Consider the following 12,561-nt stretch of genomic DNA (forward strand, 5'->3'; position numbering starts at 1 on the left):
GGGTCTCGGCGGCCCCCGCCTTGGCCTGCGGCTCACCCACCGTGATGATGAAGGGCAGCGTGTTGATCATCTCCAGGATGAAGGACACGCGGAAGATCTGCTCCCAGATGTTGCCCTGGGGAGCCAAGGGGATGGGCTTCAGAGCGGATGGCAGGGAGGGGGCACTGGGGTGGGGCGGGGGCTGAGGATAGAGACAAACTGAGCCAGTGGGAGGTCAGGGGGTGAGACTGGGGGCTGGAGGAAGGGGTGCAAGGGGCTGGGGGAGGGGGCCGGCGGAGGGTGTCAGTGGAGGGGGGCTCCGGGGCAGGGCCAGACCTGGGGGCACTCACTTTGTAGCTGAGGTAAATGAGAAGCATGGTTTCCAGGAAGCTGATGATGGCCACGATGACCTGGGGTAGGGAGGGAACGGAGCCTCTGAGCAGGGCCAGGGGGCAGCAGGGCCCACCGGAGCCGCGCCCTCCCCCCCCCGCGCCCCACTCACCTGAACGGCCCACAGAGCCACCTTCCTCTCCACCCACAGGATGGGGGCCCTGGAGAAAGAGGGAGGTGAGCCCCAGGCTGGGAGTCCCCAGCCACCCGGGCCTCCGCCGATCCCAGGCTGCTCCTTGAGCTGGACAGTGGGCGGCAGCCTTGCCCTTGAGGGGCTGAGAGCAGGAGGGGAGGGGCGGTTCCTCCAGGAAGGAGGCCTCGGGGAGGGGCCTGTGAGACCAGGCCTGAGCAGGCTGCTCTGGGGACAGGCCTGGCGGCCCCAGGTGGCCACTGCTTCTCGTCCAGGTTCCTGTGCCCTGCACGGGGGCTGTGCTGGTCGTCCATGCTCTCGGGTTTCCTGACTTCAGGTTCTTCCTCGACTATAACCCACGTGGCACCCTTGAGGGGCGTGACATGGGAGAGGGGGCGTCCCTGCCCAGACGCAGCCTCTGGACAATGGTTGGGGTGAGACCAGCAGGAGGGGCCAGACGGCTGAGCTATGCGCTGACCCTGCCCACCCTCCCCAGGCACAGACGGCCAAGGCCTGACCCTCGGGGGCCCCTGCTGCAGCCAGGTCTTGGGTAGTGACTTTCTCCACCAAGAGACAGACTGAAAGCCCCAGGCCTTCCTTTGGGCGGGAGTCGGGCTGGGCTCAGAAGCTGTCCTGCCCCCACTGGGCCAGAAAGGAAGGGCTTCCAGGGCCCGGTGTGAAGGGAGGGCTGGCGTGTCCCTACGTGTCCCTGCGATCCTGACCCTCTTGCCTCCCAGGGACAGGTGACCCGGCTGGGAAGAGTGGCCAGGGCTTGGCAGACCCATCCTGCTGCTGTGGAGCGCCAGGACTGACCCGCAAGGCTGGGCCAGGGCGCCAGGGGAGGGGCGTGGGTGAGGGAGTAAGGCGAGAGGGGGCTGTGGGTGTGGGGAGGCTGGAAGGGAGATGCCTCCATCAGGGAGGTGGCCAAGGCCCTGGAGCTCGTCCTAACCTCCGGCCCAGGTGCCGCCACCACTCTGGGGGCACCTCTTACTGCCTGACCATGGCACCTGCTCTCTTTGGCCAAAGGATCATGGATCGCAGAGGCCGCGGCTGACCCTCTGGCAGGTCCTTCCTGTCTGTCTCCTCTCACCCAGGGCCCCTAGGGCTGGAGGGCATCACAGAAGGGCACTGGGCCAAGCCGGCTCCTGGTGACACCCACTGTCAGCCTTAGGTTGCTCCCAGGGGCTCAGGGGCTGTACCCCGCGGGGCCGCCCCAGTGTTCTTACTGCTCGGCCAGGTCCTGGGGATCCCAGGAGGTTCTCTGGCTGTGACTGGGCATCTGTCCTGGGGGCCTGGGCAGCGTCACCCTTTGGCCACCCCGCCCTGCCCCGGACCTCTGAGCGGGAGCTGGGAGGCACACTCACCAGTTGATCTCGGAGGACGACTCATTGAAGGTGTAATTCTGCTTCGGGCAGCCCCAGCTGTGGAGAGACAGAGCTGGCCGCCGCAGCCCCTCCCGGCATCGCCCCTGAAGGGACCAGACCCTTCCAGGGTTGACATGGGCTCAGGGCGTGTGGGGAGCACTCTCCCCAACCCAGGGCCAGGCCCCACATCTCAGATGGGCATCTGAATTCTAACACTAAGCCTGTTCCCAACCCGCAGAGGCTGTAGGGAAGGTCTCTGAGGAGGAGAATCTCTGAGGAGGAGGGGCAGGGGAGGGGTCTCTGGGGAAGAGGGTCTCTGGGGAGGAGGGGCATGGGGAGGGTCTCTGAGGAGGAGGGTCTCTGAGGAGGAGGGCAGGGATCAAGACCATCCCCAAGGAAAAGAAATGCAAAAAGGCAAAATGGTTGTCTGAGGAGGCCTCATAAATAGCTAAGAAGAGATAAGAAAGGCAAAGGAGAAAATGAAAGATATAGCCATTTGAACACAGAGTTCCAAAGAATAACAAGGAGAGATAAGAAAGCCTTTCTCAGTGATCGGTGCAAAGATATAGAGAAACACAATAGAATGGGAAAGATTAGAGATCTCTTCAAGAAAATTAGAGATATCAAGGGAAAATTTCATGCAAAGATGGGCTCAATAAAGGACAGAAATGGTAGGGACCTAACAGAAGCACAAGATATTAAGAAGAGGTGGCAAGAATACACAGAAGAACTGCACAAAAAAGATCTTCATGACCCAGATAATCACGATGGTGTGATCGCTCACCTAGAGTCAGACATCCTGGAATGTGAAGTCAAGAGGGCCTTAGAAAGCATCTCTATGAACAAAGCTAGTGGAGGTGATGGAATTCCAGCTGAGCTGTTTCAAATCCTGAAAGATGATGCTGTGAAAGTGCTGCACTCAATATGCCAGCAAATTTGGAAAACTCAGCAGTGGCCACAGGACTGGAAAAGGTCGGTTTTCATTCCAATCCCAAAGAAAGGCAATCCCAAAGAATGCTCAAACTACCGCACAATTGCACTCATCTCACACACTAGCTAAGTAATGCTCAAAATTATCCAAGCCAGGCTTCAACAGTACGTGAACTGTGAACTTCCAGATGTTCAAGCTGGATTTAGAAAAGGCAGAGGAACCAGAGATCAAGTTGCCAACATCCAATGGATCATCGAAAAAGCAAGAGAGTTCCAGAAAAACATCTACTTCTGCTTTATTGACTATGCCAAAGCCTTTGACTGCGTGGATCACAACAGACTCTGGAAAATTCTTAAAAAGATGGGAATACCTGACCACCTGAGCTGCCTCTTGAGAAACCTGTAGGCAGGTCAGGAAGAAACAGTTAGAACTGGACATGGAACAACAGACTGGTTCCAAATAGGAAAAGGAGTACGTCAAGGCTGTATACTGTCACCCTGCTTATTTAACTTATATGAAGAGTACATCATGAGAAACGCTGGGCTGTAAGAAGAACAAGCTGGAATCAAGATCGCTGGGAAAAACATCAATAACTTCAGATATGCAGATGACACCATCCTTACAGCAGAAAGTGAAGAACTGAAGAGTCTATTAATGAAAGAGGAGAGCGAAAAAGTTGGCTTAAAACTCACCATTCAGAAAACTAAGATCATGGCATCCAGTCCCATCACTTCATGGCAAATAGATGGGGAAACAGTGGAAACAGTGACAGACTTTATTTTGGGGGGATCCAAAACCACTGCAGATGGTGACTGCAGCCATGAAATTAAAAGATGCTTGCTCCTTGGAAGAAAAGTTATGACCAAACTAGATAGTATGTTTAAAAGCAGAGACATTATTGTGCCAACGAAGGTCCATCTGGTCAAAGCTATGATTTTTCCAGGACTCATGTACGGATGTGAGAGTTGGACTATAAAGAAAGCTGAGCGCTGAAGAATTGATGCTATTTAACTGTGGTGTTGGAGAAGACTCTTGAGAGTCTCTTGGACTGCAAGGAGATCCAACCAGTTCATCTTAAAAGAGATCAGTCCTAGGTGTTCATTGCAAGGACTGATGCTGAAGCTGAAGCTTCAATACTTTTGGCCACCTGATGTGAAGAACTGACTCACTGGAAAAGACCCCGATGCTGGGAAAGATTGAGGGCAGGAGGAGAAGGGGACGACAGAGGATGAGATGGGTGGATGGCATCACTGACTCAAGGGACATGGGTTTGGGTGGACTCTGGAAGTTGGTGATGGACAGGGAGGCCTGGCGTGCTGCAGTCCATGGGGTCGTAGAGTCTGAGTGACTGAACTGAACTGAACTGAGGAGGAGGGTCTCTGGGGAGGAGGGTCTCTGAGGGGGCGGGGCCTCTGGGGAGGGGCGGGGGAGGGGCCAGCCGGGTAGGCGAACCCCAGCGGGGAGCCCAGGACGGGGCTGGGGGCTCCACCTGGGCTGCCGGCAGGGGAAGGGACGTGAGAGGCCAGAGATGGACCTGGAGCCCTGAGGGCCGCCCAGAGGCTGGACAGCGTGCGTGCGACACGGAGAGAAAGCCGCGCTCCCGTCCCGTGTGCTGCCTCTAAGAAGCACGTTCCCTCAGTCACTCCTGAGGAGGAGCTTCCCCAAGCCCCCGGGATGCCCACCACTGGGAAGGTGGCAGGGGCCTGGCCGCTGTGCTAGTCCTGCAGATTATAACCAGAGGCAGGGTCGCCGGGCTACGGGACCTCACTCTCTCGGCGTCCCACGGTGACAGGGGCTCCCTCCCCCTTTTCTCTCAGTTGGCCCACTTCCTCCTGCACCTGAGCCTGTTGTTGCAAACTCAATACCTATAGGAGTCACGAGCCCCTCTTCCATCCATCCACCACCCACCCACCCATCTATCCTATCCATCCGACCCATCCACCCATCCATCCACACCCAGTGTCCTTATATCACCCACCATCCACCCTTCTATCCACCCATCCATCCATCTGTCCACCCATCCAGCCTCTATCCATCCACCATCATCTGTCCACCCCCTACCCATCCATCCATCCGTCCATCTTCCATCCATTCACCCTCCACCATCCATCCATCCACCATCATCCATCCACACACAACCCATCATCCACTCTACCCACGCCTCTACCAGCCCCCATCCGTCCATTTGCTCTCCCACCCACCCACCATGTGCCAGGTTCTGTGCAATGAATACAACAGACCTGGTCTCCCTGGGGATGTAAAGCCAGATGCCTCGATGTCTCTGGAGGTGGGAGAAGGTGAGATGAACCCAGAAAAGTGCTTTCAGAGTCAGTTAGAGCCCTTCTCAAACCACCATGGTGGGACCTGCCCTCCCACACTCAGGATGAAGACGACATCTCTTCTCAGGAGCAGGTGAAAGAGTCTGGCCTGGCAATCCTGCCCCACTGCACGTGGGGGTGGGGAAGATGCAAGCTTGCACAGCGACCTTTCACCCCTGCCTCTTTGCCAACTCAGCCAGCAGGAGCCCAGTGGCCAGGCCCTATCCTCCAGTGAGGAGGGGAAGGATCTGCTCTGAGGAGCTGGGGAGACAAGTGACGGACCACACCCTGAATGCAGGGCCCTCTGCCTCTGGACACCCGCCCTTAGTATCGGGACATTTGACATAGAGTGGCGGGACATTTGAGGAAGTCCCCTGCCCGCAAGCCCAGAGACCGAGCAGAAGAGGAACATATAAGAAAGGAAAGTGTTTCAGACAAACCCCAGAGATGCAGGACACCTACAGCGGGGCTGACGCATGAAGATGAAGAGTTCTTGGAAATAACAAACCGTGGGAGCAGAAGTGAAAACCTCAGCTAGAGAGCTGGAGAGGAAGCCGAGGCAGCCCCGAGAGAAAGGAGAAACAGGAGAGAGGACCATTCCAGAACCTTCTGGAACCCCGATCTGGGTATGAGGGAGTCAAGAGAGGCTCCCAGGGCAGATGCAGACCCAGTTGCAGACGAGCCCAGCCCTGAGTGCCCCCAGCTGTGTCCACCAGGACCAACGTGGTGCTGAGAAGGGATCACGCCAGGCGTCCCTGAGACATGCCAGACATGGGCACAGAGAGCCAGCCCCACCAGCTTCCAGGGCAGAAGACCACTTCCCACCAGCAGCACGAGCAGGAGCATGGGGCCCTCTGGACAACACAAGGTGGGAAGCACCTCATCCAGCTGTGGGCTCTTGGGCATCGGGAGGCGCAGGCACTGTGCCCATGGCCCCACTGGGAAGCCCCGCAGCAGGTGTTCCATGTAAACGGAGAGGCCCCAGGGCCAGGAGGGGCAGGGGGAACCGGGGGAGCCCAGAGAAAGGGGCTCACCTCCTCTCCCCACTGAGGCCTGCTACCCCCACCCACCCAGGAGGAGCTGGGGGAGCCAGAGCCCCTCACCGAGACCCCCGGGCGCCACTGGGTGGGCAGGGAGGGGGCATCCCAGACCCTCTGGGAGAGCTCCGTCTGGGTGCAGCTCCAAGTGCAGCTGCCGTCCATGACAAGGACACCCAGTGTCAGCGCCAGCCTGAGGGCTGTGTCCTGGCCACGGCTCTGGGGGGCGTGTCCCACACACAGACCCCCGTGCAAACCCCATCAGCCTCTGTCACGGCAACAGGAAGGCCCAGCCCCCGGCCCGCGGGTCACCCACCATCCGATCCCCAGGGCTGGGTCGTCCAACAGGACACGGACAATGTAGAGCAGGCAGGTCAGCAACTTCAGGGAGAAGTTGAACAGCCGGATCCTCAGGCCTGTGGGTGGGGGCAGGTGGGGGAGGCAGAGGTCAGGGCTCCCGGAGCGTTTGGGACTCTGCACCTGGGCCGCTGTACCTGGCTGTCCCGGGCAACACTGACCAGGTGGCTCTGCACTGGGGGGGCTCTGCCAGGCCGGCCTCCGAGAGGCTCCGTGCCCTACCACCTCATGGACGAGGTGCAGAGTGTCCCTGAGCTGCTGGCCCTGGGGGTGGGCCTGGGGGTTGGGGGAGCAAGCTACAGATCGAGGGACCAGAATCCACAGGCACCACCTCTGCACCCCATCCTGCATCCCAGGTGGCCAGGCTCCTGCTGGGAAGGCAGGTGGAGGGAGCCCACAGACCAAAGGGGGGGGCCCCACGGTGGTGCCAGGGAGCCGCGTGGGCTGGGGGGCTGAGCCGAGGCCGGCCCTGCCTCCAGGAGGGGCGCACCCCTCCAGGGTCCCGGCATCTCCCACCCTGGAAGGTGGCAAGGAGCTGAGACAAGGAACACGCCCATCGCCCTGTCCACTCCAACACAGCCCCTCTGCCCTGCCCCCCCAACAGACCCCACTCACTGGATCTTTGGTTTTTGATGAAGAACAGCTTAAGCCTCTCCTTGAAGGTGTTCTCGTTGACGTAGAACTCCACCTGGACCCTGGGGGGCAGGAAGGCGTGGGCTTGGGGCCAGGGGGCTCCAGCCTAAAGCCCCACATCCCCACGTGCCCCCAGCTGACCTGTTGGCCGGCTGCCTCCCTCCCAGCGCCCGGGGCCCTCCAGGCCCCGCAGATGCACACACTCACGGCCCCCAGCCTGGGCCGTCATGGCGGCCGCCAGGACCACAGGTGGCCTGAGTGGCCGGCCCTTGGCTCAAAACACACCATATGCTTTGTACAGAATGTTCCAGAAGCTGATGGCTGGGTGCTTTTCTGGGGGCCCCTGGTGGCTGTGCCCGGAGGCCCGCTGCAGCCCATGGGATGGTCAGGGCTGGCAGTGGGGCCCCTCCAGCTGCGGCCATTGTCCTGGACAATCCTCAGATACCCTGAGCCCCTGGGTGGGCGCCCAGCCTCCGGGGACCAGACCGCAGGGACTGGCAGGAGCAGCCTGATGAGTGGGGAGGCAGATGGGGAACGGCCATCTGGTCACCCAGGGTGAGGTGGGGCCTGGGAAGACCGGTTGCTGCCCCACCTTAGGCGCAGGCCTGCTGTGGCCAGCCGGGGCGTCATGTTCCACCGCAGTGAGAACTCCGGCGTTCTCACTGACCGCAGGCAGGATGGCCACAGCCCTGCTGCCAGGTTCTTGCGCAGAAAGGGTCTAGCATTGCCTTCCTCCCGGAAGTGGGTCTGGGGCTGGGACCGACTTGCTCTGGGCTGGCACCTGCTGGCCCCCACACAGCCTCTATTCCAGGCTGCCTCAGCCGCAACGGAGGCTGGTCTCAGGACCCCAGAGTGGCCCGCGGGCATCATCGCCGTTCCCCGCCCCCTGACCAGACAGAGGCACCGGCAGCCTGGGACTTGGGGCGAGGCTTTGGGCTGGAAAGGCCTGGCCCGAGATACCCAGATGTCAGGTGCAGGTGAGCCCCGCCACCCTCGGGGATGTTGTGGAGGTGGGACAAGGCCGTCCAGGTGAGGCAGCAGCTCACCCACGGCTCTGTGTGATGGTCATGACACACACGGAGAGAGGAGGCAGGGAGACCCAGCACCCTGAAGGCAGAGTTGTGCTGCCCAAGGTATCCTGGAGGGCTGCGTGGAGGAGGTGGCAGTTGAGCCACTGGGATGCAGGACAGTGGTCCACAGGCAGAGGTGAGGTGCACGCTGGCCCCAGCCCCTGCTCCCCACCCCCACCCCCATTCAGAGCAGGGGCTCTGAACATCCTCCCCCTCTGACCAGGCTCCAGCTTGGATCAATGCAGAAATTAATGCCTCTGTCACCTTGAAAGTTTTGTGACACTGCTCTGCCAGGGGCTGGCGACCTCATCATCTTCAAGAAGTGTTTAAGATATTCATCGCTCCCCAAAGCCTGTTCGACCCAAAGCACGTGAAACAGACCTGACGTGCGGGCAGCAGCCGTCTGCACCCGCCCAGGTGGTGGACCCAAGGGAGGTGCCGTGGGCAGAGCCATCACCTTCCTGACCTTCGCAGGCTGGGGGGCCCCAGCCTGACCACAGCGGCCGCCCCTGGTCACAGGGCTCAAGAAGGGCCCAGGGGGAGCGACGGCGGCGTGGGCCTCCCCACCCTCAGGTCCGGATGCAGTGTGGTCAGCGGGGCAGCAGGACAGGCCTCCCGCAGAGCAGGGTCCAAGCCCAGAGCACCCCCTGCAGGCTGTACACCCCGGCACATCTCTGCGAGCCCTCTGTGAGGGGGGATGGGCCCGTACCCCAGTGCGCCCGATGATCACCCCACCCCGGCACACTCCACTGCACCCAGCCCACCTCTGGGTACCCCCCTGTCCACTGTACCCAAGCACACGCACCGTACATCACAGCCCAGCGTACTCCTCATGAACGTGAGTCACTCAGAGTGTCCGACTCTGTCCAACCCCATGGACGGTAGCCCGCCAGTCTCCTCTGTCCGAGGAATTCTCCAGGCAAGAACACTGGAGTGGGTTGCCATGCCCTTCTCCAGGGGATCGTCCTGACCCGGGGATCCAACCTGGGTCTCCTGCACTGCTGGCAGAGTCTTCACCATCTGAGCCACCGGGGAAGCCCGCACGGCTCCGAGTACCCCAGTATACCCCTGAGCACACCACTGTATCCTGTGTACCTCAGTGCAGACTACACCCCAGCACACCCCACTGTACACGGCACCCTAGTACGCCCCGTGCACCCCAGCACACTGCACTGCACCTCTGCATACCCCACTGAACACTCCACTCCACTCCATCTCTGCATACCCCACTGTACCCCAGTGTACCCCACTAGACCTGAACCCCAGCCCCCTCTATAGGTGCTGCCTGGGGCCAGGTCAGTGGAGCTCCCGAGGGCCCCTAGGGGGAGCTGGTCAAATGCCTTCCCTGTGAAGGAGGGGCTCAGATAACCCGAGCTGGGCCGGGGCCAGGTTAGGGGCAGACGCCCCTGAGTGGTGCCCACGTGTTCCAAGGGACCACATGCCCCCTCACCCTCCTGCCTGCACAGCGAAGCCTCAAGGAGGGGTCCCCACCCCTCGTGCCCTCCACTTGGGCACCCCTCCCCAGACCCAGGGGTCAGGATGGCTGGCCTGGGACCAGTTCCTCCCAGTAACTAGTGGACTAGTAACTGCTCCTGGTAACTGATGTGGACAAGAAACCCACATCACCTGTCAGCCCCCTCACCTGGGCAGCTATGGACACCCAGACAGGCCTGGCCTGGGAGGTTGAGCCTGGGTGCTGGGGAAATCCACGGAGCCGCCTCCACTTTTTGGTTTTTCGTTGTTTTGTTTTGTTTTTTTTTTTTTTTTTTTTGGCTGCAGCGTGTGGCATGGGGGAATCTCCCCTGAACAGGGATCAAACCTGTGTACCCTGCACTAGAAGCATGGCATCTTCACCACCGGACTGCCAGGGAAGCCCGCTGCCTCCAAGAGCTGTGGCTGCACACTTCTCCCACCACAGAATTCAGGTTGCAAGCTTTCCCTGTAACCTGAAGTTTAAGGCGGTGGCTGTAACTCAGCGGAGGGCGTGCTCCTGGCTCATCAAGGCTCCTGAAGGAAATGGCCCCCGGGGGGCATGGACCGTCTGGCCCGACAGACAGAGCCCTGCTCCTCACCTGCCTGGCTCCACCCGTCTGAGCCCCAGCCACCTCACCTGGGGAACAGACAGTGACAGGATCCGCCTGCCCCGGGCATCCTGAGGGTGCCTGGCAGGGCTGCTGCAACCATGGAGAAATCAAAACTGTACCTCTGTACCTCGGGTTCTCCCCTGTAAAGTCTGGCGGTGCTGTGCTGAGTCGCTCAGTCATGTCTGACTCTTTCTGACCCCATGGACTGTAGCCCACCAGGCCCCTCTGTCCATGGGATTCTCTAGGCAAGAATACTGGAGTGGGTTGCCATGCTCTCCTCCAGGGGATCTTCCCCACCCAAGGATTGAACCCAGGTCTCCTGCATTACAGGCGGATTCTTTACCATCTGAGCCACCAGGGAAGCCCCAAATCCGGCTAAGCCTTGGTTTTCAGAGGATTAAGTGAGAGAGGACCCCCACCCTTGGCCCTGTCCTCCTACCCTCGCTCAGTGGTGCCAGCGATCAGGGCTGGTGTTGCTGAGTCCGACTCTGGCCGACATCCATCACTCACGTCACCCAGAGAAGATGGCCCCGTGCTGTAAGCCCATGTGTGGCTGCAGGTGGCACGTGGTGGATGCCCACCAGCTGTGGCTTGAGGCCCCTTGGTGGCCCCGTGGTGGAGCTGGCTGCCAAGCCCGTGGGACGCTGCTCTGAGGAGCAGGGGAGGGCTGGGCGGGGGCCAGGAGCCGGGACACCACCAAGAGCTCACACGGCGATGGCCCTGCTAACAAGCTCGCGAGCCCTGGGCAGGGGCAGACGAGGCATCCGCCCCCTACACGCCCGCTCCTGTTCAGCCACTCATTCCTTCAGCGGGCGGCCGGTGGGGAGGGCTGGGCACAGCAGAGGGGCCATGGATGCTTAGCCCAGGGTGCGGGAAGGTGTCAAGCCCTGGGCAGGCCTAGAGCCCTGAGGCCTCCGGGATCCCGGCCTCAGAAGGACCCTGGGGTTAGGCCATGAGCCCCAGGACTGCTCAGGCCAAACCCACACCCCATCCCGGGACAGCCCTCAGCCCTGGTCTGTCTGTCCTGCTCAGAGTGAGCAGCTCTCTGACTGTGAGGACAGGGACTCAGCCTGGGCAGCTCAAGAGCCATGCTCCCAGCCCCTCACCAGGCATCTCAGGGGGCTCCTGCCAGCCTTGTGCCTACATGCATGGAAATGGAGGCCCACCCAGGCTGGGTGAAAGAAATGGGGCTCTGGGCTCCCCCCGGAGGCCGGGGCTCCGGAGTTTCGGGTGCCAGCAGTCAGCTCTGGCCTATCCCCATGCGGCTTGCATTCGAGTGGCCCAGGCCCAGGCCCACGGCTGGTGGGCAGTGTCTTGTCCACACTGGATGGACTGGAGGGGGCCCCCTTGTGCCAGCAAAGTGGCTCAAACCCCACCCACCCCACCCCACACCCGGATGGGACCTGTCAGGCATGGCAGGTGGAGGACACTGCAGCCCCCACCCTCCGTTGACCGGCGGGCTGACCAGTGGGCTGACCAGCGGACTGGGGAACAGCCTTCCAGGGATTCCTGGCAGGCAGTTCCGGCACAGATGGCCTGTGCCGGGAAGCTGCAAACACAGGGCCAGGAGGCCGGCCCCGGTGGGAGGGTGGCCAGACACCAGGCAGACGGCCGCAGGCAGGCCCACCCGCTGGCTGTGACAGCCGCGCACTCACATGGGGCCGAGGTCCGGCGGCCTCCTTCCTGGGGGCCTGCTGCGGGCTGGTGGCTGTCCAGCAGGTGCCTGGGAGCTCCAGGCAGGAGGCTGAGGAGCCCACTGGCAAGACAGAAGAGCAGAGCCTGGGCCCAAGCGCCAACTCGGAGGGCAGCTATTCTGAGACTGAGCAGAGCCTGTGACCCGCCCAGGGGCCTGGGCAGGACAGACACGTGGCCTACTCTGCTCCAGGTCCTGGGCTGGACCAGCAAGGAGTTGGGCCGGTCCGGTTTGGGGGCGGGGCCCTTGGGCTGACGGTGGCACTGGGACCACTCTGCCCCCACCACACCCAGCCCCGTTGCAGATTCGCCGGTGGGGGCATTGGGGGGCGGTCACGGGACTCTGCTGTAGCCCCCCCCCGCCCCCCACTGCACAGGCTGGGGCACAGGCCAGCCTGCGCCCACAGGCCTCCTCTCTGCCAATCGCCCCTCCCGGGGTCTGGGATGCCAAGGAAATCGAGGGCTCCAAGCTGCTGGGCAGGGTGGGCAGAGACCTCTCAAAGCAACAGACAGTGCTGTCCTCGGCCTCCCTGGTACTGGCCTGGCACCTTGGCTGGGTTAGGGCCCCGGTGAGCC

The 12,561-nt window shown here is 61.3% G+C and overlaps 1 protein-coding gene across 5 annotated transcripts in view; it reads right to left on the reverse strand.

Annotated features, from left to right (window-relative positions):
* The window catches only part of KCNT1 (potassium sodium-activated channel subfamily T member 1), a 58,434-nt gene that overhangs the window by 24,142 nt on the left and 21,731 nt on the right, over positions 1 to 12,561 (reverse strand). For 4 of the 5 annotated variants that reach the window (XM_061154308.1, XM_061154309.1, XM_061154312.1 and 1 more), the window contains exons 2-7: positions 7,122 to 7,201; positions 6,466 to 6,565; positions 1,864 to 1,920; positions 482 to 530; positions 330 to 389; positions 41 to 115 (exon numbers count right to left, since the gene is read on the reverse strand). In XM_061154308.1, the coding sequence (XP_061010291.1) occupies positions 41 to 115; positions 330 to 389; positions 482 to 530; positions 1,864 to 1,920; positions 6,466 to 6,565; positions 7,122 to 7,201 (421 nt within the window). The remainder of the gene's footprint in view (positions 1 to 40; positions 116 to 329; positions 390 to 481; positions 531 to 1,863; positions 1,921 to 6,465; positions 6,566 to 7,121; positions 7,202 to 12,561) is intronic. The other variant, XM_061154313.1, reaches the window with a different exon arrangement.

Source organism: Dama dama, chromosome 11 (assembly GCF_033118175.1).
Source record: "Dama dama isolate Ldn47 chromosome 11, ASM3311817v1, whole genome shotgun sequence".
In the NCBI taxonomy this organism is placed as follows: domain Eukaryota; kingdom Metazoa; phylum Chordata; class Mammalia; order Artiodactyla; family Cervidae; genus Dama; species Dama dama.